General features: G+C 40.4%; 3 protein-coding genes and 3 pseudogenes across 4 annotated transcripts; all 6 read right to left on the reverse strand.

Annotated features, from left to right (window-relative positions):
- Positions 1-1,107: 1,107 nt before the first annotated feature.
- Positions 1,108-12,490, reverse strand: LOC131553185 (protocadherin alpha-C2-like). Of its 2 annotated transcripts, XM_058797636.1 has the most exons (3): positions 10,071-12,490; positions 5,131-5,166; positions 1,108-3,762 (listed from the first exon to the last, which is right to left on the reverse strand). In XM_058797636.1, the coding sequence occupies exons 1-2, from the start codon at positions 12,474-12,476 to the stop codon at positions 5,155-5,157; spliced, it is 2,418 nt and encodes an 805-aa protein (XP_058653619.1). In that variant the 5' UTR covers positions 12,477-12,490; the 3' UTR covers positions 1,108-3,762; positions 5,131-5,154. The 2 variants fall into 2 exon arrangements, with proteins under 2 accessions (XP_058653619.1, XP_058653618.1); XM_058797635.1 differs by lacking the exon at positions 5,131-5,166.
- Positions 7,532-9,463, reverse strand: LOC131553190 (protocadherin alpha-C2-like). The gene has a single exon (XM_058797638.1). The coding sequence runs from the start codon at positions 9,247-9,249 to the stop codon at positions 7,552-7,554; it is 1,698 nt and encodes a 565-aa protein (XP_058653621.1). The 5' UTR covers positions 9,250-9,463; the 3' UTR covers positions 7,532-7,551.
- Positions 12,491-13,203: 713 nt separating the features above from the next.
- Positions 13,204-16,164, reverse strand: LOC131553187 (protocadherin alpha-C2-like; annotated as a pseudogene).
- A 2,471-nt stretch (positions 16,165-18,635) lies between these two features.
- LOC131553186 (protocadherin alpha-C2-like) lies at positions 18,636-21,692 on the reverse strand (annotated as a pseudogene).
- Positions 21,693-22,086: 394 nt separating this feature from the next.
- Positions 22,087-25,180, reverse strand: LOC131553188 (protocadherin alpha-C2-like; annotated as a pseudogene).
- On the reverse strand, positions 24,893-26,735 carry LOC131553140 (protocadherin beta-7-like). Its single transcript, XM_058797558.1, has 2 exons — positions 25,040-26,735; positions 24,893-24,915 (listed from the first exon to the last, which is right to left on the reverse strand). The coding sequence occupies exons 1-2, from the start codon at positions 26,733-26,735 to the stop codon at positions 24,893-24,895; spliced, it is 1,719 nt and encodes a 572-aa protein (XP_058653541.1).
- Between the last annotated feature and the right edge of the window lie 12 nt (positions 26,736-26,747).

Genomic DNA, 26,747 nt, shown 5'->3' on the forward strand with positions numbered 1-26,747 from the left:
CCCCTCCCCGCCCGCAGACCTCCGTTACCGTGGCAACGGACATTTGGATAGGCGGGTCGCTGTCCGTGGTGCTGAATATTGCGGTCTCCAGAGGAAAGCGTGAATGAAGGGAGGGGTTTGGGAAGACCTAAGGAAGACCAAATAAATGCATCGCTCAAGAAAGAAATCTCAGTTACAACACTGCTATTTATTTATTTATTTATTTAACATATTTTACTTTTTTATCATTCCATATAAAATTACTCTCTCCAGTTTAACCCACGTTCCTCCGTCTGTCTTTTGTTCGGTCGCTATAGAGACAGGTTCCCGTTGCCTAGAAACCAGCAGTCAGCTGGATTTCTCAGATTGAGGCCTTTTTCCTCTGCAGTGTTTCAGGAAAGCATGGTTGTTTTGATTGTGACAGTTAGCTGAATTGTGGTTTAGAGAAGGCCTGGCAACAGGGATATTTGTGTGTGTGTGTGTGTGTGTGGACCTTTATGATAAAATGCTGAGGACAAATGTGTATGACAAATGAAAAGTGTGTGTGTGTGTGTGCGCGTGTGTGTGTGTGTGTGTGTGTGTGTCTGCTGCAGCAGATTTTAATAGTGCTGCAGTCTCTCTCTGTGCTGTAAAGCAGGAGGAGAGAAATCTGGGTCAGGAGGAAAAGAGAAGCAAAGAGCAGTTAATTTTTTTTTTTCTCAGTTTGTTCTGACCCACATCACAGAACCAGAACCAGGCAGTAAGCCAGCCGGGCCTGGGGTTAATGCTTTATTATTTATATTTAACATTTGTTAGAATTAACAGAAAAAAAGTTTGTGATGATAATCCAAGTGTGGTTTTTAGTGAGTTTTGCGTCTAAATGAAAATGCAGATATGAAATGTGGTCTGCCTAATTTTCTTCAATGCATTACATCATCTGCAGTGATGACCTCATCTTTACCCACCCAAACAAAAGCACACTCACCTACCACCCCACACACAGATGAGAATCATGCAAAGAAAGAAGATTAATATTTCACAATAGGTCACTTTGATTGTATCACTGATGATCAGAAAGTAGATAAGTCATAATCATAAACAATGTGTCTCTCTCTTCCCTGTTTAAAAGATAATCATAATAGTATACTGTACAAACAACATGTTTTTATTTATTTTTTTACTCCAGTGCATGTGTTCAGTTGGGCTACAGGCTGATTGCTACTCACATACTGAGAAGTCATTTAAAACCTGAAATCATATTACAAATGCAACGTCCCATCACATGTTATGTACTTCTGAATTACATGGAGAATGACAGAAATCACATTATTTTCAATTAAGTTTTTATCTATTGTAAATATGCAGTACAAATACATCAGTAGATACTCATGAGCAAAGAGGGTCTGGTAGTTTCTCTGAGGCAGATCATGGATGTGTTCAGATTTAAGTAGGCAGTTTGTCTGCTTTAGAGCACAAATGATGGTAGAAAATGAATTAGAAAAACATTTGCTTAACTGTATCAAGTTTCATTGGACAGCAGGGGAAAGAAGAAGAAATACATGGGACTACAGGGCAGTGCTCTATATAGGTAGTCCATTTTTATACCACAAAATTAGGCTTTTGGGTAAATGAATTCTAGCCACTTTTCTGTGCAGTGAGAGACGAGTGACCTACTTACAGCTGCTCACACTGACAGACATATTGAACCTTAATATTTTGTCATTCTACAAAAATGTATTTCTTTCTCTCTGATCTTCTCACATAATGTTATCTTACAACATTGTTCATGTCTGAGCATTAGCCAATACTCTGAGACAGCTAGTTAAGAGCCTTAAAATGATTACTTCCCGTATAAAATACCACATGTAAACATCCAGCATTTGTGTCTCTAAAACAGATAATCAAATGAGAACCGGGCAGATGTATTTTGTAATGTTGCATTGCTTTGACAAAACACACATGCTGTGCATTCCAGAGTGAGCTGGTCACTAAACTGACCCCATGACACCCTGACCTTTTGACCTGCCTGGGAAAACTGCCATACCCTCAGGTAGTTAGGAATAAATGACACTGCAGAAAGGCTGGAAACAATCAGAAAAAACAACAATACCATATTGTCCACTAAAATAAAATATCGATGTCCATATATTGCACAACTGATATAGACAGCAAATATAAAATATCAACAATAAAAAAGCAGCAATATGAAAGTTTATATTAATGCATTAATATTAATACACAATATTAACATCAGGAATTGAAAATAAAAATGTAAAAAAAAAAATTAAAAAAAATTTGGCTAGTGCATTTCAATGCACAATGTATTTTCACTTTTTTTCCCCAAAGCATTTCCATGAATATTAAACACATTTCATAATATTAGATAATTATACATTTGGTAAGTAAACATTAGCAGTTCTCATCTTTTCTTGTTTTAAAGCAAATAAAACCCATCCACCACCTTGAGTGCTCTTTACATTTAGCCTTATTTCAAAGATTTAATGAAGTCTGATGGTTGATGCAAGTCTTTATCTCTGAAATACTGTGGTGTTTTTATAAAGGACAAAATGAACTTACTGTTTAACAGTCTCTATTAGAAGTCAGTGGGTTTTTATCTGAGACAGAAATCTTGGGCATCAGGGAGAGGCTACTTAATGAATCTCCTAAACTCATTTTAGAAACCGCTGTGACCTTCAGATGTCTGCACTATGACATCACTGTGCTGTGTCTGCATTTGTGCATTCATGAATGTCACCAGACACCACAGAGGAAGCAGTCATAGTGATTTTACAGCCTCCACTACACTCTATGATCATATTAGGAGAGATCATGACTACAACAATACTCTACACTTTCTGAGTCAGATTAGTGCTTAGATTCAACTTGATTCTTTACATACTGAAATGGAAAAATACCGACACAAACAGCAATACAGATATAATACAACACTACAGAGATAAGCAAAGACTATATGGCACAGCAAATCAAATTTGCTGTGACCTCTTCTGAATACACTGGATAACACTTGCATTATTCTGATAGAAGTCTTTATGAGATCCAAGAAAACACATAAGAAAGGCTTTATACATCCATTGCAGGGAAAGAGAAGCTTTCAGTGTCCAAATTCAGTCTAGCAAAAGCTCCACGCTCCATCTCTCAACATGGCTGAATCATTTAATTCTCTTTGTGCTTGTTTAATATCATTCACATTGCAAAAAAATCTCATTTGTCATTAGTATCTACTGATTAAGAATGGTATTTTTTTGCAATTCAGTGTCCACACCAGTTCATATGAGAATATTCTGTTATTCTAATTTCTCTCCCCAATGTCTTTACCAGTCACTAAATATAACGAAGATATAATGTGGAACTCTAACCATGCAAACACAAGCATACTGATTTTGCAGAACAGTTTCTTTGATAAAGACATGAGCTGTGCTGTTTGAAGATATGCATGTGTGTGCGTGTGCGTGTGTGTACGTGTGTGCGTGTGTGTGTACGTGTGTGCGTGCTCACAGATCCAGTCCAAATCCAATCTTGACCGGTCAGGTTTAAGAGTATCTCTTAGTATCATAAGCAAAAGATCTTCGTCATTCCTCTGGTCAGACCTGGGCAAACTCTCCGAACACTGATGTGAAGATGTAGGCATCGTTCAGGGTTGGTTTCATCTCTGTATAATGGTGCAGGGTAATACGATGGATAGAGGTGGACAGACATGCAGGTTGGTGGAACGTTTTTCATACGTTGCTCCGGCAATGGTTGGGAGGATCCTCAGGTGGAACTGCTGCTGGTGGTGGTGGATGCCTGTCAACGAGAAAGAAAAACTAGATGTAAGAGGCTAGACTTCAGATATTACTCACTTAGTGAGAGGCCAGAATCTGAACACATCTCATGCAACCACGGCCTGTCACTTAAAGGCTTCAGGCAAAACGGAAGGTGGAACCTAGGTTTGATTGACAGGTGACGGGGGGTGGGTCGATCAATGAGAACCATGCTCAGATATCAGGTGAGGGTGTTGGGGTGATGGAAGGGCAGCGAGCTGAAAACTGGGTGGTTGAAATTTGTTTCGCATCACTCTGTTTCATTTGTGAAGAGAAATTCAACAGAACCAGTATGTGAAATTGGAATCCACCAGTCAATTCACCAACCATTCAAACACACAAGTAGACAAACCATCCAACAAACAGGCTGAGGAGCTCATAATGATGTTTAGTAGATGAACAGTCAATACATATATCGTTAAAAACCAGATCATGCACTAGAGCCATATTTGTTAAAAACAATCTTCCTAATCAGTGCTTAAAGGAGCATTATTCTGCCATTTACTAATCCATCTGTCATTTCAAAACTTTGACTTTTTCATCTGTGGAACACAAAAAGAAAAAAATGTCCTAGATGCTTTTTTTTTCAGACTATGAAAGTGAATGAAAACAGACACTGTCAAGAGCATTTAAAGATAATAATCACTTGGTTTTTAATATTTTGGGGGGAAATTTGACAGCCTCCATTCCTTGTCACTTCCATTGTAGAGAAAAAGAGCAGCATAAACATTCTTCCACAAAACTTAGAGTTTGGAAAGTCATGAGGGTGAGTAAATAATCCATTTTTACTTCTGTACGAACTTTAACTGATTTAGTAAAGTATTTTGGCAGGAAAAACTGTATATGAGCAACACTTTCACCCCCAGCCATTGTCAATCAAACCACAGAGAATCAATTATTATTAGTATTTCTGCTGGTCACAGGTGTGTATAAAAGGTGGGGTTTGTGAGGCTGCATGACATAATCTCTACTGAAGAAAAACAGCAGATTTAAGGATTTCAGTTTAACAATTGAGTTCCACAAGTAGGAAAAAAATAAAGACTGCAAAGTATAAATCTAGCAGCCTGTCCATCTAAAAAGCTCAGAAGACCAAGTGAAATGTCAAACTGAGTGTTGATGTTGACCTGTTGAAGCATTTATCTGCATCTAAACTGAACAAAACTGATTTGAATTCAGTTGTATAAATTGGCTCCTTGGCTCCTCCTACAACAGGACAAGGCAAACTCCACTGACAAAAACCACCAACCACAAAGAGAAACACACAGAGTCACATGTATTTCAGTAAAGGTCAATGGGCCCTGGGATCAGGCGCTCCAGAAATCGAGAGAATGGTGAAGTCAGGGCTGCATACCTCCAGCGGGAGAGGGGACCTCGTTCATTTTGAGTACTTTAAAACGGAAACAAAAACAGAGACATACATTTCAATATTTAGCTTTCAGCACAATCATTTTGATGAATTTCACTGAACTCTTTTCTGTCAACACAACCTCAATTCACATTGATCTTTACATATTTATATATATATATATATATATATATATATCTAAGCTTGTTTTTATTTTATTTTATTTTTTTAAGATCTGCAGTACACTAACAAATCAAATCAAGAAAAGACAGATAAAATGGTCTGTTGTCCTCTCTTTAAACATTGTTGTCTGAATTACAGGGACTCCAGGTAACCTGTGACACAATGTGAAAAAAATGTTAATGCATAACAAATGAAGCAAAACAAACTACATTCTAAAATTCACTAAGAGGCACTAAGAATGAGAGAATGAGAGGAGAGACAGATTAAAATACATTGTTTACATGGAAAAAAAAGGCTGCACAAAAAAAGGGAAAAGTTAAAGACTTTCTCATTTTGTTTTTCAATGACTTACCTGTCCTTCAGGTAACACTCTCTAACAAAAGAGAACAAATGCTAAAGAAAAAAAAAAAAAAAAACATAGCAAGTGCTTGATCGAATTCAAATTTATCATGTTCAGTAAATAAAACATTATTTATCCATATTCACTTAATTTATGGAAAATAAATCAAAAAGAAAATAAAAAAATATTCACTGCTTGACGTCGCACAACAAGTGTTACTGCAAGGGATTTACACCAATGCTAAGAAACACAGTGGACCCAAAAGTTTTTTGGATACTTAAGCCACACTTTAAAATATTTTAAAAAAACAATACTTTGTTCGTTTATGCAATAAAACTCATGCAAACCAAGCAGCAACTGCCAAAGTTTGACTGAACTATCCAAATATTTGTGGGGCCACTGTAGTTTGCTTTGTGTGTGTGTGTGTGTGTGCGCATTTTTGTGACAAATGAGGACATAAATTTGTATACTGACAAGGGTATGACATAGGTATTACAAGGAGAAGGTGACTTTTCAGGACATTACCCCATTTCCCCACTTTTCAAAACACTTATAAATCACACAGAATGGAGTGCATTGAAAATCTGAAATAGCACAAAGTTTCCTGTAAGGGGTAGGTTTAGGTGTAGGGTTGGTGTAGGGCAATAGCACATACAGTTTGTACAGTATAAAAACCATTACGCCTATGGGATGTCCCCACTTTTCACAAAAACAAACGTGTGTGTGAAGGTGTCTGTGTGTAAAAAAAAAACTTGGAACATGGGAGACAAAGAGATTTAAGCACAAATTTATCACAACATGGTCTTATGAACACCAAAACTGCAGGTGAAACAGCAACAGCAGGTCAGAAAAGTAGATCAACCAGTTCTGAGAGAGAAGCAACACGTTACACAACATGCTTGCACAAATTTACATTTCATACACACACACACACACACACAGACAATCTCTTTCACTGTGGCAGCTGGCTCAGCCAGAGGGAAGCTGAGAGTATATGTACAACAGGTAAGATATATAGGGCTGTAGAATTGTAGAATTAGAACAAGCACAGCAAAAACACATATCAAAATTTGCAAGAAGGCAATGTTTACTTCTGTCATTTTGTCTGAACAAATATAAACATATGTATTTAAAAGTGTATGTGAACGTTTAAGAAAAGAAAATGAAGTGTAACTGACTGTAAATAAAAAGAACAGTACTGGATTGAGTCCAGAAGAAAGAGAAAAAGAAAAACAAATGCACATATACAAACTCTTAAAGTTCAAGAGAAAATGTGCTAAGAACTGAACACTCCCCTTTGAACTTCAGCATAACTTCACAAGGTGGGAAACCTGGAAAATCTTGGAAAATATAATGTGAATGTGCACTTGAAAGGCAGAAGATGAATATAAGCACCTCAGAGAGAATAGACTGGGCTTAAAAAGTGTTTGCCTAAAGGCTGAAAAGTCAAACTGTATACACTGTTGTTTGGCTTCTTTGAAGAACTAATTCACCTGTTGACGGTATATAAGCCTACCTGAAGAGTAGAAGCAGCTGAGTCGCTGGTCTCGGTCAGTCCTGTGCTCCTCGGGATACTGGACACGATGTATCTGGATCCCTTTGGCACAGGCTGTCTGACCACCAGCTTTCCTTTCCTGGTCTCTGCTAGAAATAAACTGTACCAGTAGGCATCGTTGGAGACCAGAGTGGAATCCGCGATGGTCGAGTTCCTCTCGCTGATCACACTGTTCCTGCTCGGAGGAGCCGCTTTGCTGGGCTTCGTTTTCTGACACTTCAGCACGATGGTGACCAATATAGTGATGAGTAAAAGAAATGAAACAGAGCCCAGTCCGATCACCAGATACAGGTTTAAATCGGAGAAGATGTCATATCCCAAAGGCACCTCAGTCATGTCAGCATAGGTTTTAAGGGCGGTCTCCACCGTGGACAGTTTGATGGTGACTGTAGCAGAGAGCGCGGGCTCTCCGTTGTCTTTGGCGATCACAACCAGCTGCTGGTGGCGAGTCTCTGTAACTGAACATTCTCATGGTCCGGATCTCTCCGTTATATTGATCCAAGCTGAATAATGTCGCGTCAGTGTTGTGGAGAAACTGGTACGTGATTCGAGAGTTGTGCACTGAATCAGAGTCTATGGCGATGACTTTGGATATCAGAGTCCCTTTATCGGTGGATCTCGGGATCTTTTCCTCCACCACCGAGCCGTGCGCGCGCCATGGAGACACTATAAGCGGTGTGTTGTCGTTCTGATCCATGATAATAATGTGAACGGTCACGTTACTGCTGAGCGGAGGAACGCCAGAGTCTCTGGCCTCGATGTGGAAAAGAAACTCCTTCTCTATCTCATAGTCAAACGTCTTTAGCGCGTAAAGATTCCCGTTCTCTGGGTTAATGGAGAACAGCATGGACATGGAGATGTTCACTATTTCCTTCTCTATGATAAAATAGACTAAATACTGATTTTCATGGAGATCTGGGTCTATAGCAGTTAAAGAGCTCAGTAAAGCTCCAGGCGCGTTATTCTCCATAACAGGTATCGTGTAGAATGTCTGTGGGAACTGAGGAACATTGTCGTTAACGTCCAGCAGCTCTAAAGTTATAGTTTCATTATCAGATAACGACGGGATGCCCCTGTCAGTCACGGTAATAGTGATGTCATATTCTGGAACCTTTTCACGGTCTAACGGTTCTGAAACTAATAATTCATAATAATTATCAGATGATTCTTTGAGTGCAAAAGGTAAATCATCAGAAATATGAATATCTACCTGTCCATTTTCTCCTGAGTCTTTATCACTCACACTAACAACTGCAATTACAGTATTTACAGCTATATCCTCTTTCACTGGACTTGAGAATGATTTTATAGAAATTTCAGGATGGTTGTCATTCATATCTGTGATTAAAATCTTAACTTTACACTTTCCAGAGAGACTATTAGCTCCTTTATCTGTTGCTATAATTTCCATATCATAGATCCTGAAATCCTCATAATTAATCATCTCTCTTACTCTGATTTCACCACTGTCAGGCTTTAATTCAAATGCTGTCTGTGTTTTCTCAGATGTATACAGACTAAAAGAATAAGTGATATCTGAATTGGAGCCTTCATCTCTATCTGTCGCGTTTAATTTCACTACAAGGCTTCCAATAGGTGCGTTTTCTGTTAGATTTATAGTATAACTGTCTTTATCGAATTGAGGGGCGTTGTCATTAGTGTCCAGAACGCGCACAATAATACTAGCAGTGCCAGAGCGCGCGGGGACTCCTCCATCCACAGCAGTGAGTATCAGATTATGTATGGCCTGTTCTTCGCGATCTAAAGCTTTTTTCAATATTAAATCAGCAAATTTTGAACCATCCCTCCCTGTCTGTATTTCAATATCAAAGTTTGCACTCTCACTCAAATGATAACTTTTAATGGAATTTGAACCAATATCAGGGTCAACTGCATTACTTAGAGAAAACCTCTCGCCAACAGCAGTAGATTCAGAGATGTCCAAATTAATTGTATCCCTACGAAAGTAAGGCGCATTGTCGTTAATGTCCATTATTTCCAATTCAATGTTAAATATACGAACTGGATTCTCAAGTATGACTTCCATTTTTAAATAACAAACTGTTTTAGATATGCAAAGATATTCTCTATCAATGCGCTCCAAAATAAACAGGTCTCACCAGTGCCTTTGTTCACATCCAGGTATTTCTTGTTTGCAAGGATATCCAATCTGATTTTTCGTCTTCCTAACGTTTGCACATCGATTCCTAAATCTGCAGCCAAATTAGCAACCACAGAGCCTACCTCCATCTCCTCCGGAATAGAATAATGCGTGACAGAAGACGCCGTGTAAACCAGTGCCGAAAGCAGAAGTAATGTTGCGACGTACTTCATCATTGTAGGCTGCGCATCCATTCTGTCTGTTCAGCGTGTTGTCTTTACGCGCCCAAAACACAGCTGTCCTTAACAATGTTGACAGCAGATGCAAGACATTCAGCAAATTCCAATATTGACTTATTTTCCACCTGCGTTCTACAGAAGTATCACAGTGTTATTCAATACAGAAAGCCAGCAGAAGCACTAGCATCCCCACACGCTTTTACATAAAGACTCGCTGGTGAGCATGAACTGTCATGGCGACTACTAAATAAATAAATAAATGTAAATCGTCGTTTTTGTTGGGGCACAGCGACCCGTTGCGTATGTTTTGAAGAATTACCACAAATATATAAAATAAATGCAAAATAACATTCGTAACTCATTTTCATGATCAGAGCAGAAATGTGTCGACTAAAAAAGGAAAACACAATCGACATGAAATAACAGAGCACTACGTTATTTTAAAGAAATACTGAAATTAAGCCCGAAAATATAATTTAAAAAATACTGAACTCAAAATTCAAATGTATTTTATGCAGTTCAAGTTACCTGTAGAGTAGAAGCAGCTGAGTCGCTGGTCTCGGTCATTCCTGTGCCCCTCGGTATACTGGACACGATGTATCTGGATCCCTTTGGCACAGGCTGTCTGACCACCAGCTTTCCTTTCCTGGTCTCTGCTAGAAATAAACTGTACCAGTAGGCATCGTTGGAGACCAGAGTGGAATCCGCGATGGTCGAGTTCCTCTCGCTGATCACACTGTTCCTGCTCGGAGGAGCCGCTTTGCTGGGCTTCGTTTTCTGACACTTCAGCACGATGGTGACCAATATAGTGATGAGTAAAAGAAACGAAACAGAGCCCAGTCCGATCACCAGATACAGGTTTAAATCGGAGAAGATGTCATATCCCAAAGGCACCTCAGTCATGTCAGCATAGGTTTTAAGGGCGGTCTCCACCGTGGACAGTTTGATGGTGACTGTAGCAGAGAGCGCGGGCTCTCCGTTGTCTTTGGCGATCACAACCAGCTGCTGGTGGCGCGAGTCTCTGTAACTGAACATTCTCATGGTCCGGATCTCTCCGTTATATTGATCCAAGCTGAATAATGTCGCGTCAGTGTTGTGGAGAAACTGGTACGTGATTCGAGAGTTGTGCACTGAATCAGAGTCTATGGCGATGACTTTGGATATCAGAGTCCCTTTATCGGTGGATCTCGGGATCTTTTCCTCCACCACCGAGCCGTGCGCGCGCCATGGAGACACTATAAGCGGTGTGTTGTCGTTCTGATCCATGATAATAATGTGAACGGTCACGTTACTGCTGAGCGGAGGAACGCCAGAGTCTCTGGCCTCGATGTGGAAAAGAAACTCCTTCTCTATCTCATAGTCAAACGTCTTTAGCGCGTAAAGATTCCCGTTCTCTGGGTTAATGGAGAACAGCATGGACATGGAGGTGTTCACTATTTCCTTCTCTATGATAAAATAGACTAAATACTGATTTTCATGGAGATCTGGGTCTATAGCAGTTAAAGAGCTCAGTAAAGCTCCAGGCGCGTTATTCTCCATAACAGGTATCGTGTAGAATGTCTGTGGGAACTGAGGAACATTGTCGTTAACGTCCAGCAGCTCTAAAGTTATAGTTTCATTATCAGATAACGACGGGATGCCCCTGTCAGTCACGGTAATAGTGATGTCATATTCTGGAACCTTTTCACGGTCTAACGGTTCTGAAACTAATAATTCATAATAATTATCAGACGTTTCTTTAAGTGCGAAAGGTAAATCATCAGAAATATGAATATCTACCTGTCCATTTTCTCCTGAGTCTTTATCACTCACACTAACAACTGCAATTACAGTATTTACAGCTATATCCTCTTTCACTGGACTTGAGAATGATTTTATGGAAATTTCAGGATGGTTGTCATTCATATCTGTGACTAAAATCCTTACTTTACATTTCCCAGAAAGACTATTAGCTCCTTTATCTGTTGCTATAATTTCCATATCATAGATCCTGAAATCCTCATAATTAATCATCTCTTTTACTCTGATTTCTCCACTGTCAGGATTCAGACTGAATGTCTGCTGCGTTTTTTCTGAAGTATACAGACTAAAAGAGTAAAATATATCGGAATTCGTTCCTTCATCTTTATCAGTGGCGTTTAATTTCACTACAAGGCTTCCAGTAGGTGCGTTTTCTGTTAGATTTATAGTATAACTGTCTTTATCGAATTGAGGGGCGTTGTCATTAGTGTCCAGAACGCGCACAATAATGTTAGCAGTGCCAGAGCGCGCGGGGACTCCTCCATCCACAGCAGTGAGTATCAGATTATGTGAAGCTTGTTTTTCTCTGTCTAATGACTTTTTCAGTATCAAGTCAGCAAACTTAGATCCGTCTCGTCCAGTCTGAATCTCAATACTAAAATGGTCGCTTTCACTGAGATAGTATGTCTTTACCGAATTTGAACCTGTATCAGGGTCTACAGCATTAGTGAGGGAAAATCTCTCTCCTATTGCTGTTGCCTCTGATATGTCTAAATGCATTGTATCTCGTCGGAAACGTGGAGCATTATCGTTTATGTCCGTTATCTCAAGTTCAATATTAAACATTCGAATTGGATTCTCTAATGTGGCATCCACTTTGAGAACGCATGTTGTGACTGATTTTGATGGACACAGATTCTCTCTGTCAATCCTTTCTAAAATAAACAGCTCCCCAGTATCTTTGTTAACGTCAAGATATTTTTTATTAGCGACAACATCCAACCGTATTTTACGTTTACTAATGCTTTTCAAATCCAATCCCAAATCAGACACCAAATTTGCAACCACGGACCCTTCGTCCATCTCCTCCGGAATTGTGTAGTGAGTAACCGCAAATGCTGTCTGAAATACAGCTGCAAGAAGGAATACGAAGATCGAGACGTACCTTAGCCAAATCCGTGCTTTCGGTTCCATTGTTTTGATTTTCCTTATATTGCACACTGAAAGCAGGTCCAAAGAGTTCCAAAACGTGGATATGGTTCAAGAAAATAATTCGCGCAATGACATGTAAGAGAATACAACTGGACCAATATATGAAAGAGCGAATAATCCTGCCTGAAAGAAAGACTGCAATGTTGCCCACAGATGGAGAATCAGCAATGACGACGATGGCAGTATGACTAGAGAAGTATTTTCTTGGTGGACAGCGACTCTATGCGCACAGGAGCGAGGAGTGCAGTGAAAGTCAAATTAAAAACATATTTTAAAATAGTATTACCTATGAAACAAAAACTTTCAAATAAAGTGTAAAAAATCTGAATACCTATAATAAAGCTTTTCATACTAGATGCAAACAACAGCAAATGACAAGCGCAAGCTAGATAAATTACAAAACATTGTGCCAATGAAAATGCTTTATGTCGCAGGTGATTAAGGCAAGTCTCCTAATTGAACGCGAGAAACATTTAGAGGTTGAATGCAGCTGAATTATCTCTAAAGAATAAATAACTTCATTACAAAGCGTAAAATCGATGCAAAATATTATTTATCTACCTCCTGAACAGATTTATTGGTAAGTTAAAGCAAAATAAAAGCAAATACGCATGCGCAAAGTTGAACCTAAAAGGACATTTTACTTGACCATAAAAAAGATCCATAACTTAGATTAGAATTTGTTTGTTTCTTTTTTTTTTTTTTCTCACTATGTGGCAGTGCTTACCTGTAGAGTAGAAGCAGCTGAGTCGCTGGTCTCGGTCATTCCTGTGCCCCTCGGTATACTGGACACGATGTATCTGGATCCCTTTGGCACAGGCTGTCTGACCACCAGCTTTCCTTTCCTGGTCTCTGCTAGAAATAAACTGTACCAGTAGGCATCGTTGGAGACCAGAGTGGAATCCGCGATGGTCGAGTTCCTCTCGCTGATCACACTGTTCCTGCTCGGAGGAGCCGCTTTGCTGGGCTTCGTTTTCTGACACTTCAGCACGATGGTGACCAATATAGTGATGAGTAAAAGAAACGAAACAGAGCCCAGTCCGATCACCAGATACAGGTTTAAATCGGAGAAGATGTCATATCCCAAAGGCACCTCAGTCATGTCAGCATAGGTTTTAAGGGCGGTCTCCACCGTGGACAGTTTGATGGTGACTGTAGCAGAGAGCGCGGGCTCTCCGTTGTCTTTGGCGATCACAACCAGCTGCTGGTGGCGCGAGTCTCTGTAACTGAACATTCTCATGGTCCGGATCTCTCCGTTATATTGATCCAAGCTGAATAATGTCGCGTCAGTGTTGTGGAGAAACTGGTACGTGATTCGAGAGTTGTGCACTGAATCAGAGTCTATGGCGATGACTTTGGATATCAGAGTCCCTTTATCGGTGGATCTCGGGATCTTTTCCTCCACCACCGAGCCGTGCGCGCCATGGAGACACTATAAGCGGTGTGTTGTCGTTCTGATCCATGATAATAATGTGAACGGTCACGTTACTGCTGAGCGGAGGAACGCCAGAGTCTCTGGCCTCGATGTGGAAAAGAAACTCCTTCTCTATCTCATAGTCAAACGTCTTTAGCGCGTAAAGATTCCCGTTCTCTGGGTTAATGGAGAACAGCATGGACATGGAGGTGTTCACTATTTCCTTCTCTATGATAAAATAGACTAAATACTGATTTTCATGGAGATCTGGGTCTATAGCAGTTAAAGAGCTCAGTAAAGCTCCAGGCGCGTTATTCTCCATAACAGGTATCGTGTAGAATGTCTGTGGGAACTGAGGAACATTGTCGTTAACGTCCAGCAGCTCTAAAGTTATAGTTTCATTATCAGATAACGACGGGATGCCCCTGTCAGTCACGGTAATAGTGATGTCATATTCTGGAACCTTTTCACGGTCTAACGGTTCTGAAACTAATAATTCATAATAATTATCAGACGTTTCTTTAAGCGCGAAAGGTAAATCATCAGAAATATGAATATCTACCTGTCCATTTTCTCCTGAGTCTTTATCACTCACACTAACAACTGCAATTACAGTATTTACAGCTATATCCTCTTTCACTGGACTTGAGAATGATTTTATGGAAATTTCAGGATGGTTGTCATTCATATCTGTGATTAAAATCTTACTTTACACTTTCCAGAGAGACTATTAGCTCCTTTATCTGTTGCTATAATTTCCATATCATAGATCCTGAAATCCTCATAATTAATCATTTCTTTTACTCTGATTTCTCCACTGTCAGGATTCAGACTGAATGTCTGCTGCGTTTTCTCTGATGTATACAAACTGTAAGAGTAAAATATATCTGAATTGAGCCTTCATCTTTATCTGTCGCGTTTAATTTCACTACAAGGCTTCCAATAGGTGCGTTTTCTGTTAGATTTATAGTATAACTGTCTTTATCGAATTGAGGGGCGTTGTCATTAGTGTCCAGAACGCGCACAATAATGCTAGCGGTGCCAGAGCGCGCGGGGACTCCTCCATCCACAGCAGTGAGTATCAGATTATGTAAAGCTTGTTTTTCTCTGTCTAAAGGCTTTTTCAGAATTAAATCTGCAAATTTTGAACTATCCCTTCCTGTTTGTATTTCAATATCAAAATGTTCGCTCTCACTTAAGTAGTAGGTTTTTATAGAATTCGAGCCAATATCAGGGTCCACCGCATTACTGAGTGAGAATCTCTCCCCAGCTGATGTAGATTCTGATATATCCAGATGGATCGTATCTCTCCGGAACTGGGGAGCATTATCATTTATGTCTACAATTTCAATTTCAAAGTTAAATATTCGAACAGGGTTCTCGAGTATTACTTCCATTTTGATAAAGCATGTCGTTGCTGTTTTTGATATACAGAGATATTCTCGATCCATCTTTTCTAATATGTAGAGCTCGCCTGTCTCCTTGTTAACATCTAGATATTTTTTGTTAGATATGATGTCGAGCCGCATTTTTCGTCTGCTGAGTGTTTTCATATCCAGTCCCAAATCTGACGCCAAATTAGCGACAACAGAGCCTTCCTCCATTTCTTCTGGTATAGAATAGTGCGTAACAGAGGACGCTGTGTCCAAAATAGCGGCGAAATATATGAGGACCATTACATACCTCCAAAACTGTGACTTCAGGCGTCCCTCCATTCTGCAACGTTTGAGATATTTGTATTCCTCGAGATCATGAAATTTGTTGAGAAGCGAATGGCAGACTCAGCGAAGCTCTTGTCATGGCGCGCTCTTTGTGCGCTTTCCTCCAATAGGAAATCTGTCATGGCGATTGGGATTATGACCAAATGTGTTTTCTTAGAGAACAGCGACACTGTGAGTTTGGTCTGAACATACACAATAAGGAGGAAAAAATCCTTGCTTAAAATATGTATTCTTCTATTTTCCGCATTGTTTATGTTACGATTTTTTATGTTTTACTCGATGCCAAGGAAATATTTGATAATAGATGAAGAGCTTCAAAATAACAAGGGCAAAGAACAAAACAGCCGTAAAAAGGATAAGTGAGGAGAAATTAAACTAATTAACATATGAAAGAAAGATAAATATTTTATATGTCCTCAACCTGGGAAACACTGGGTATTCTATATAGAACGTACGCACTACCTATTCTCTTGTAATCTGAAGGAAATTGTGCGTAAAACGTCATGTAAATCTCTCTTTGATTATTAACTCGGATTGTCTTACCTGTAGAGTAGAAGCAGCTGAGTCGCTGGTCTCGGTCATTCCTGTGCTCCTCGGTATACTGGACACGATGTATCTCGATCCCTTTGGCACAGGCTGTCTGACCACCAGCTTTCCTTTCCTGGTCTCTGCTAGAAATAAACTGTACCAGTAGGCATCGTTGGAGACCAGAGTGGAATCCGCGATGGTCGAGTTCCTCTCGCTGATCACACTGTTCCTGCTCGGAGGAGGCGCTTTGCTGGGCTTCGTTTTCTGACACTTCAGCACGATGGTGACCAATATAGTGATGAGTAAAAGAAATGAAACAGAGCCCAGTCCGATCACCAGATACAGGTTTAAATCGGAGAAGATGTCATATCCCAAAGGCACCTCAGTCATGTCAGCATAGGTTTTAAGGGCGGTCTCCACCGTGGACAGTTTGATGGTGACTGTAGCAGAGAGCGCGGGCTCTCCGTTGTCTTTGGCGATCACAACCAGCTGCTGGTGGCGCGAGTCTCTGTAACTGAACATTCTCATGGTCCGGATCTCTCCGTTATATTGATCCAAGCTGAATAATGTCGCGTCAGTGTTGTGGAGAAACTGGTACGTGATTCGAGAGTTGTGCACTGAATCAGAGTCTATGGCGATGACTTTGGATATCAGAGTCCCTTTATCGGTGGATCTCGGGATCTTTTCCTCCACCACCGAGCCGTGCGCGCGCCATGGAGACACTATAAGCGGTGTGTTGTCGTTCTGATCCATGATAATAATGTGAACGGTCACGTTACTGCTGAGCGGAGGAACGCCAGAGTCTCTGGCCTCGATGTGGAAAAGAAACTCCTTCTCTATCTCATAGTCAAACGTCTTTAGCGCGTAAAGATTCCCGTTCTCTGGGTTAATGGAGAACAGCATGGACATGGAGGTGTTCACTATTTCCTTCTCTATGATAAAATAGACTAAATACTGATTTTCATGGAGATCTGGGTCTATAGCAGTTAAAGAGCTCAGTAAAGCTCCAGGCGCGTTATTCTCCATAACAGGTATCGTGTAGAATGTCTGTGGGAACTGAGGAACATTGTCGTTAACGTCCAGCAGCTCTAAAGTTATAGTTTCATTATCAGATAACGACGGGATGCCCCTGTCAGTCACGGTAATAGTGATGTCATATTCTGGAACCTTTTCACGGTCTAACGGTTCTGAAACTAATAATTCATAATAATTATCAGACGTTTCTTTGAGCGCGAAAGGTAAATCATCAGAAATATGAATATCTACCTGTCCATTTTCTCCTGAGTCTTTATCACTCACACTAACAACTGCAATTACAGTATTTACAGCTATATCCTCTTTCACTGGACTTGAGAATGATTTTATAGAAATTTCAGGATGGTTGTCATTCATATCTGTGATTAAAATCTTTACTTTACATTTTCCAGAGAGACTATTAGCTCCTTTATCTGTTGCTATAATTTCCATATCATAGATCCTGAAATCCTCATAATTAATCATTTCTTTTACTCTAATTTCTCCACTGTCAGGATTCAGACTGAATGTCTGTTGTGTTTTCTCTGATGTATACAAACTATATGAGTAAATTATATCTGAATTGGAGCCTTCATCTTTATCTGTCGCATTTAATTTCACTACAAGGCTTCCAATAGGTGCGTTTTCTGTTAGATTTATAGTATAACTGTCTTTATCGAATTGAGGGGCGTTGTCATTAGTGTCCAGAACGCGCACAATAATGCTAGCAGTGCCAGAGCGCGCAGGGACTCCTCCATCCACAGCAGTGAGTATCAGATTATGTGAAGCTTGTTTTTCTCTGTCTAAAGGCTTTTTCAGAATTAAATCAGCAAATTTTGACCCATCCCTCCCTGTTTGTATTTCAATGTCAAAATGTTCGCTCTCACTTAAGTAGTAGGTTTTTATAGAATTCGAGCCAATATCAGGGTCCACCGCATTACTGAGTGAGAATCTCTCCCCAGCTGATGTAGATTCTGATATATCCAGACGGATCGTATCTCTCCAAAACTGGGGAGCATTATCATTTATATCTACAATTTCAATTTCAATATTAAACATTCGAACAGGGTTCTCGAGTGTCACTTCCATTTTGATAAAACATGTTGTAGCAGTTTTAGTTGTACAAAGATATTCTCGATCCATCTTTTCTAAAATAAAGAGCTCTCCTGTCTCTTTGTTAACATCGAGATATTTTTGTTAGATCTAATATCGAGTCGCATTTGTCGTCTGCTGAGTGTTTTCACATCCAGTCCCAAATCTGACGCCAAATTAGCGACAACAGAGCCTTCCTCCATTTCTTCTGGGATGGAATAATGTGTAACAGAGGACGCTGTGTCCAAAATAGCGGCGAAATATATGAGGACCATTACATACCTCCAAAACTGTGACTTCAGGCGTCCCTCCATTCTGCAACGTTTGAGATATTTGTATTCCTCGCGATCATGAAATTGGTTGAGAAACGAATGGCACACAGTGCAAAGCTCTTGTCATGGCGCGCTCTTTGTGCGCTTTCCTCCTATAGGAAATCTGTCATGGCGATTGTGATTATGACCAAATGTGTTTTCTTATAGAACAGCGACGCTCAGTGACTTTAGTCTGAACATACACAAATAGATGAGAAAGTCCTTGCTTAGAATAGGCATTCTTCTGTTGTACGCAATATTTATGTTAAGCTATTTATGTTTTACTCTATGTCATACGTGCTAACAGATGAATAGCATCAAAATAACAAGTGCAAAGTACAAAAACAAAAGTTGTTAAAATATATTTAAAAGATAACTGAGAAGAAATTAAACTAATTAAAAACTAGAGGAAAAAAATCTCATATTTTGTCAAACTGGGAAACACTGAGCATGTTATATTAGGGCAGGGCGCACGCACCACCTATTCATTTACAATCTAAAAAGAAAATTGTACCTGAAACGTCATGTAAATCTCTCTTAAATTATTGAGTGGATTGTCTTACCTGTAGAGTAGAAGCAGCTGAGTCGCTGGTCTCGGTCATTCCTGTGCTCCTCGGTATACTGGACACGATGTATCTGGATCCCTTTGGCACAGGCTGTCTGACCACCAGCTTTCCTTTCCTGGTCTCTGCTAGAAATAAACTGTACCAGTAGGCATCGTTGGAGACCAGAGTGGAATCCGCGATGGTCGAGTTCCTCTCGCTGATCACACTGTTCCTGCTCGGAGGAGCCGCTTTGCTGGGCTTCGTTTTCTGACACTTCAGCACGATGGTGACCAATATAGTGATGAGTAAAAGAAACGAAACAGAGCCCAGTCCGATCACCAGATACAGGTTTAAATCGGAGAAGATGTCATATCCCAAAGGCACCTCAGTCATGTCAGCATAGGTTTTAAGGGCGGTCTCCACCGTGGACAGTTTGATGGTGACTGTAGCAGAGAGCGCGGGCTCTCCGTTGTCTTTGGCGATCACAACCAGCTGCTGGTGGCGCGAGTCTCTGTAACTGAACATTCTCATGGTCCGGATCTCTCCGTTATATTGATCCAAGCTGAATAATGTCGCGTCAGTGTTGTGGAGAAACTGGTACGTGATTCGAGAGTTGTGCACTGAATCAGAGTCTATGGCGATGACTTTGGATATCAGAGTCCCTTTATCGGTGGATCTCGGGATCTTTTCCTCCACCACCGAGCCGTGCGCGCGCCATGGAGACACTATAAGCGGTGTGTTGTCGTTCTGATCCATGATAATAATGTGAACGGTCACGTTACTGCTGAGCGGAGGAACGCCAGAGTCTCTGGCCTCGATGTGGAAAAGAAACTCCTTCTCTATCTCATAGTCAAACGTCTTTAGCGCGTAAAGATTCCCGTTCTCTGGGTTAATGGAGAACAGCATGGACATGGAGGTGTTCACTATTTCCTTCTCTATGATAAAATAGACTAAATACTGATTTTCATGGAGATCTGGGTCTATAGCAGTTAAAGAGCTCAGTAAAGCTCCAGGCGCGTTATTCTCCATAACAGGTATCGTGTAGAATGTCTGTGGGAACTGAGGAACATTGTCGTTAACGTCCAGCAGCTCTAAAGTTATAGTTTCATTATCAGATAACGACGGGATGCCCCTGTCAGTCACGGTAATAGTGATGTCATATTCTGGAACCTTTTCACGGTCTAACGGTTCTGAAACTAATAATTCATAATAATTATCAGACGTTTCTTTAAGCGCGAAAGGTAAATCATCAGAAATATGAATATCTACCTGTCCATTTTCTCCTGAGTCTTTATCACTCACACTAACAACTGCAATTACAGTATTTACAGCTATATCCTCTTTCACTGGACTTGAGAATGATTTTATGGAAATTTCAGGATGGTTGTCATTCATATCTGTGATTAAAATTTTTACTTTACATTTTCCAGACAGACTATTAGCTCCTTTATCTGTTGCTATAATTTCCATATCATAGATCCTGAAATCCTCATAATTAATCATCTCTTTTACTCTGATTTCTCCACTGTCAGGATTCAGACTGAATGTCTGCTGCGTTTTCTCTGATGTATACAAACTGTAAGAGTAAAGTATATCTGAATTTGAGCCCTCGTCTTTATCTGTCGCGTTTAATTTCACTACAAGGCTTCCAATAGGTGCGTTTTCTGTTAGATTTATAGTATAACTGTCTTTATCGAATTGAGGGGCGTTGTCATTAGTGTCCAGAACGCGCACAATAATACTAGCAGTGCCAGAGCGCGCGGGGACTCCTCCATCCACAGCAGTGAGTATCAGATTATGTAAAGCCTGTTTTTCTCTGTCTAAAGGCTTTTTCAGAATTAAATCTGCAAATTTTGACCCATCCCTTCCTGTTTGTATTTCAATGTCAAAATGTTCGCTTTCACTTAAGTAATAGGTTTTTATAGAATTCGAGCCAATATCAGGGTCCACCGCATTACTGAGTGAGAATCTCTCCCCAGCTGATGTAGATTCTGATATATCCAGACGGATCGTATCCCTCCAAAACTTGGAGCATTATCATTTATATCTACAATTTCAATTTCAATGTTAAACATTCGCACAGGGTTCTCGAGTGTCACTTCCATTTTGATAAAACATGTTGTAGCCGTTTTAGATGAACAAAGATATTCTCTATCTATCTTTTCTAATATGTAGAGCTCTCCTGTTTCTTTGTTGACATCCAGATATTTTTTGTTAGATCTTATATCGAGACGCATTTGTCTTTTGCTCAGTGTTGTCACATCCAGTCCCAAATCTGACGCTAAATTAGCGACAACAGAGCCTTCCTCCATTTCCTCTGGAATAGAATAGTGCGTAACAGAGGACGCTGTGTCCAAAATAGCGGAGAAAAACAGAAGGACCGTTACATACCTCCAAAACTGTGACTTCAGGCATCCCTCCATTTTGCAGCGTTTGAGATATTTGTATTCCTCGCGATCATGAAATAGTCAGAGAAACAAATAGGACACAGTGAAGCTCTTGTCATGGCCCGATCCTTTGTGCGCTTTCCTCCTATAGGAAATCTGTCATGGCGACTCCTCAGTCGTTGACCAACAGCGTTTTCTTAGAGAACAGCGACGCTCAGTGAGTTTGGCATGAACATACACGAATAGATGAGAACAGCCATAAATATTTTTCTATTTTTCGTGTTATCTATATTTTCTTTTTCTTTTTGCTGTCCAGCCCTCCAACCCTAACAATTACATGCTTCTTGCTGCGCTCAAATAGTAAAAATGTGATTTAAATGTGTGGGTTTAAAATAACAGATGTAAGGACAAAAAATAAACAGGCGTTGCAAAACTGTGGGAAAAAAAAAAATTCAGAAATCAAAATAATACAGCTCTAAGAGGAAGAATGCCGTTCTCTAAAACTGGAAAACACTTAGGTTACTGATTATACCAAGGCCATGAAATTACTCATGGCTTAGAAATTGTGCGTGAAACGTAATTTAAATCTCTCTTTGTTTATTTACTTGGATTGTCTTACCTGTAGAGTAGAAGCAGCTGAGTCGCTGGTCTCGGTCATTCCTGTGCCCCTCGGTATACTGGACACGATGTATCTGGATCCCTTTGGCACAGGCTGTCTGACCACCAGCTTTCCTTTCCTGGTCTCTGCTAGAAATAAACTGTACCAGTAGGCATCGTTGGAGACCAGAGTGGAATCCGCGATGGTCGAGTTCCTCTCGCTGATCACACTGTTCCTGCTCGGAGGAGCCGCTTTGCTGGGCTTCGTTTTCTGACACTTCAGCACGATGGTGACCAATATAGTGATGAGTAAAAGAAATGAAACAGAGCCCAGTCCGATCACCAGATACAGGTTTAAATCGGAGAAGATGTCATATCCCAAAGGCACCTCAGTCATGTCAGCATAGGTTTTAAGGGCGGTCTCCACCGTGGACAGTTTGATGGTGACTGTAGCAGAGCGCGGGCTCTCCGTTGTCTTTGGCGATCACAACCAGCTGCTGGTGGCGCGAGTCTCTGTAACTGAACATTCTCATGGTCCGGATCTCTCCGTTATATTGATCCAAGCTGAATAATGTCGCGTCAGTGTTGTGGAGAAACTGGTACGTGATTCGAGAGTTGTGCACTGAATCAGAGTCTATGGCGATGACTTTGGATATCAGAGTCCCTTTATCGGTGGATCTCGGGATCTTTTCCTCCACCACCGAGCCGTGCGCGCGCCATGGAGACACTATAAGCGGTGTGTTGTCGTTCTGATCCATGATAATAATGTGAACGGTCACGTTACTGCTGAGCGGAGGAACGCCAGAGTCTCTGGCCTCGATGTGGAAAAGAAACTCCTTCTCTATCTCATAGTCAAACGTCTTTAGCGCGTAAAGATTCCCGTTCTCTGGGTTAATGGAGAACAGCATGGACATGGAGGTGTTCACTATTTCCTTCTCTATGATAAAATAGACTAAATACTGATTTTCATGGAGATCTGGGTCTATAGCAGTTAAAGAGCTCAGTAAAGCTCCAGGCGCGTTATTCTCCATAACAGGTATCGTGTAGAATGTCTGTGGGAACTGAGGAACATTGTCGTTAACGTCCAGCAGCTCTAAAGTTATAGTTTCATTATCAGATAACGACGGGATGCCCCTGTCAGTCACGGTAATAGTGATGTCATATTCTGGAACCTTTTCACGGTCTAACGGTTCTGAAACTAATAATTCATAATAATTATCAGACGTTTCTTTAAGCGCGAAAGGTAAATCATCAGAAATATGAATATCTACCTGTCCATTTTCTCCTGAGTCTTTATCACTCACACTAACAACTGCAATTACAGTATTTACAGCTATATCCTCTTTCACTGGACTTGAGAATGATTTTATAGAAATTTCAGGATGATTGTCATTCATATCTGTGATTAAAATCTTAACTTTACACTTTCCAGACAGACTACTAGCTCCTTTATCTGTTGCTATAATTTCCATATCATAGATCCGGAAATCCTCATAATTAATCATTTCTTTTACTCTGATTTCACCACTGTCAGGATTCAGACTGAATGTCTGCTGCGTTTTCTCTGAAGTGTATAAATTATATGAATAAAGTATATCTGAATTTGAGCCCTCGTCTTTATCTGTCGCGTTTAATTTCACTACAAGGCTTCCAATAGGTGCGTTTTCTGTTAGATTTATAGTATAACTGTCTTTATCGAATTGAGGGGCGTTGTCATTAGTGTCCAGAACGCGCACAATAATGCTAGCGGTGCCAGAGCGCGCGGGGACTCCTCCATCCACAGCAGTGAGTATCAGATTATGAACTGTTTGCTCCTCACGGTCTAAAGCTTTCTTCAAAATTAAATCGGCAAATTTCGATCCATCTCTTCCTGTCTGTATTTCAATGTCAAAATATTCGCTTTCACTTAAGTAATAGGTTTTATAGAATTCGAGCCAATATCAGGGTCCACCGCATTACTGAGTGAGAATCTCTCCCCAGCTGAAGTAGACTCTGATATATCCAAGTGCATTGTGTCTCTCCTAAAATGTGGAGCATTATCATTGATATCAATTATTTCTATTTCGATATTAAACATTCGAATTGGGTTTTCTATTGTAGCATCTAGCTTCAGAAAGCAGGTTAATTTGGAATTGCAGAGATGTTCTCTGTCTATCTTCTGTACGACATACAGCTCTCCGGTTTCTTTGTTAATGTCAAGATATTTTTTAGATGCGATCGTGTCTAAACGCATCTTCCGTCTGTTTAACGTTTTAACATCCAACCCAAGATCAGCTGCCAGATTTGCAACCACGGATCCTTCCTCCATTTCCTCAGGGATAGAATAGTGACTTACTGTAGACACAGGCTTTAAGGATGCGGAGAGAAGAAGAAACATCCAAACGTACCTTAAAATCTGTTTCGGGGCTCTCACAATGGAATCCATAGTTTGTGAGCAAGACCTACTATTCCCGGTTCAAAACGTAACCTGTCTTTAAAACCGACGTAGCACTGTAAAATAAATAGAAATAATGAAGGAAGTGTTCAACCTTAAATGAAAGAATGGATTGAATAGCGAACGATAGCTGCAGCGTTGTCTGCACAATAAACAGTCATGGCGACGATGACTGTTATATATTGTAGCCAGATATGTTTTAAAGGTGAACAGCGACTCTCTGCGCACAAAAGAGAGGGTGCACATTATTGCGCACAGGAACGAATTGCATCCATGAAGAAGGAATAATCTATATTTAAAAAGTGCTTTTAAACGAACTGAGCATTACTTTAAACATAAAATACGTTTTAAAAACTCAAGCATTGCTCACTGTTTTGCCTGTAAAAGCAACATTTAAAGATAATCACGGTTCCAAATATTTAATTGAAAATATGTGTTAAAATGAGAACATTTTTAGAAGTGCCGCAACAATACGAAAGTGTTAAATAATATGACAATTTACTGAAGAAAAAAAACATATCTGAGCCTACCTGTAGAGTAGAAGCAGCTGAGTCGCTGGTCTCGGTCATTCCTGTGCCCCTCGGTATACTGGACACGATGTATCTCGATCCCTTTGGCACAGGCTGTCTGACCACCAGCTTTCCTTTCCTGGTCTCTGCTAGAAATAAACTGTACCAGTAGGCATCGTTGGAGACCAGAGTGGAATCCGCGATGGTCGAGTTCCTCTCGCTGATCACACTGTTCCTGCTCGGAGGAGCCGCTTTGCTGGGCTTCGTTTTCTGACACTTCAGCACGATGGTGACCAATATAGTGATGAGTAAAAGAAATGAAACAGAGCCCAGTCCGATCACCAGATACAGGTTTAAATCGGAGAAGATGTCATATCCCAAAGGCACCTCAGTCATGTCAGCATAGGTTTTAAGGGCGGTCTCCACCGTGGACAGTTTGATGGTGACTGTAGCAGAGAGCGCGGGCTCTCCGTTGTCTTTGGCGATCACAACCAGCTGCTGGTGGCGCGAGTCTCTGTAACTGAACATTCTCATGGTCCGGATCTCTCCGTTATATTGATCCAAGCTGAATAATGTCGCGTCAGTGTTGTGGAGAAACTGGTACGTGATTCGAGAGTTGTGCACTGAATCAGAGTCTATGGCGATGACTTTGGATATCAGAGTCCCTTTATCGGTGGATCTCGGGATCTTTTCCTCCACCACCGAACCGTGCGCGCGCCATGGAGACACTATAAGCGGTGTGTTGTCGTTCTGATCCATGATAATAATGTGAACGGTCACGTTACTGCTGAGCGGAGGAACGCCAGAGTCTCTGGCCTCGATGTGGAAAAGAAACTCCTTCTCTATCTCATAGTCAAACGTCTTTAGCGCGTAAAGATTCCCGTTCTCTGGGTTAATGGAGAACAGCATGGACATGGAGGTGTTCACTATTTCCTTCTCTATGATAAAATAGACTAAATACTGATTTTCATGGAGATCTGGGTCTATAGCAGTTAAAGAGCTCAGTAAAGCTCCAGGCGCGTTATTCTCCATAACAGGTATCGTGTAGAATGTCTGTGGGAACTGAGGAACATTGTCGTTAACGTCCAGCAGCTCTAAAGTTATAGTTTCATTATCAGATAACGACGGGATGCCCCTGTCAGTCACGGTAATAGTGATGTCATATTCTGGAACCTTTTCACGGTCTAACGGTTCTGAAACTAATAATTCATAATAATTATCAGACGTTTCTTTGAGTGCAAAAGGTAAATCATCAGAAATATGAATATCTACCTGTCCATTTTCTCCTGAGTCTTTATCACTCACACTAACAACTGCAATTACAGTATTTACAGCTATATCCTCTTTCACTGGACTTGAGAATGATTTTATAGAAATTTCAGGATGATTGTCATTCATATCTGTGATTAAAATCTTAACTTTACACTTTCCAGACAGACTATTAGCTCCTTTATCTGTTGCTATAATTTCCATATCATAGATCCTGAAATCCTCATAATTAATCATTTCTTTTACTCTGATTTCTCCACTGTCAGGATTCAGACTGAATGTCTGCTTCGTTTTCTGACACTTCAGCACGATGGTGACCAATATAGTGATGAGTAAAAGAAACGAAACAGAGCCCAGTCCGATCACCAGATACAGGTTTAAATCGGAGAAGATGTCATATCCCAAAGGCACCTCAGTCATGTCAGCATAGGT

This window comes from Onychostoma macrolepis, chromosome 14 (genome assembly GCF_012432095.1).
Source record: "Onychostoma macrolepis isolate SWU-2019 chromosome 14, ASM1243209v1, whole genome shotgun sequence".
NCBI lineage: Eukaryota > Metazoa > Chordata > Actinopteri > Cypriniformes > Cyprinidae > Onychostoma > Onychostoma macrolepis.

Coding starts and splice junctions, on each gene's coding strand:
- LOC131553190 (XM_058797638.1), bottom strand. CDS start 9,249: ATGGAAGTCATACTTGAGAATCCAGTTCGTATATTTAACATTGAATTG.
- LOC131553185 (XM_058797635.1), bottom strand. CDS start 12,476: ATGGAACCGAAAGCACGGATTTGGCTAAGGTACGTCTCGATCTTCGTA. Junction 3,763..10,070: donor CAGCTGCTTCTACTCTACAG/GTAACTTGAACT, acceptor TCTCGTTGACAG/GCATCCACCACCACCAGCAG.
- LOC131553140 (XM_058797558.1), bottom strand. CDS start 26,735: ATGACTGAGGTGCCTTTGGGATATGACATCTTCTCCGATTTAAACCTG. Junction 24,916..25,039: donor AGATATGTTTTTTTTCTTCA/GTAAATTGTCAT, acceptor TTGCTTTTACAG/GCAAAACAGTGAGCAATGCT.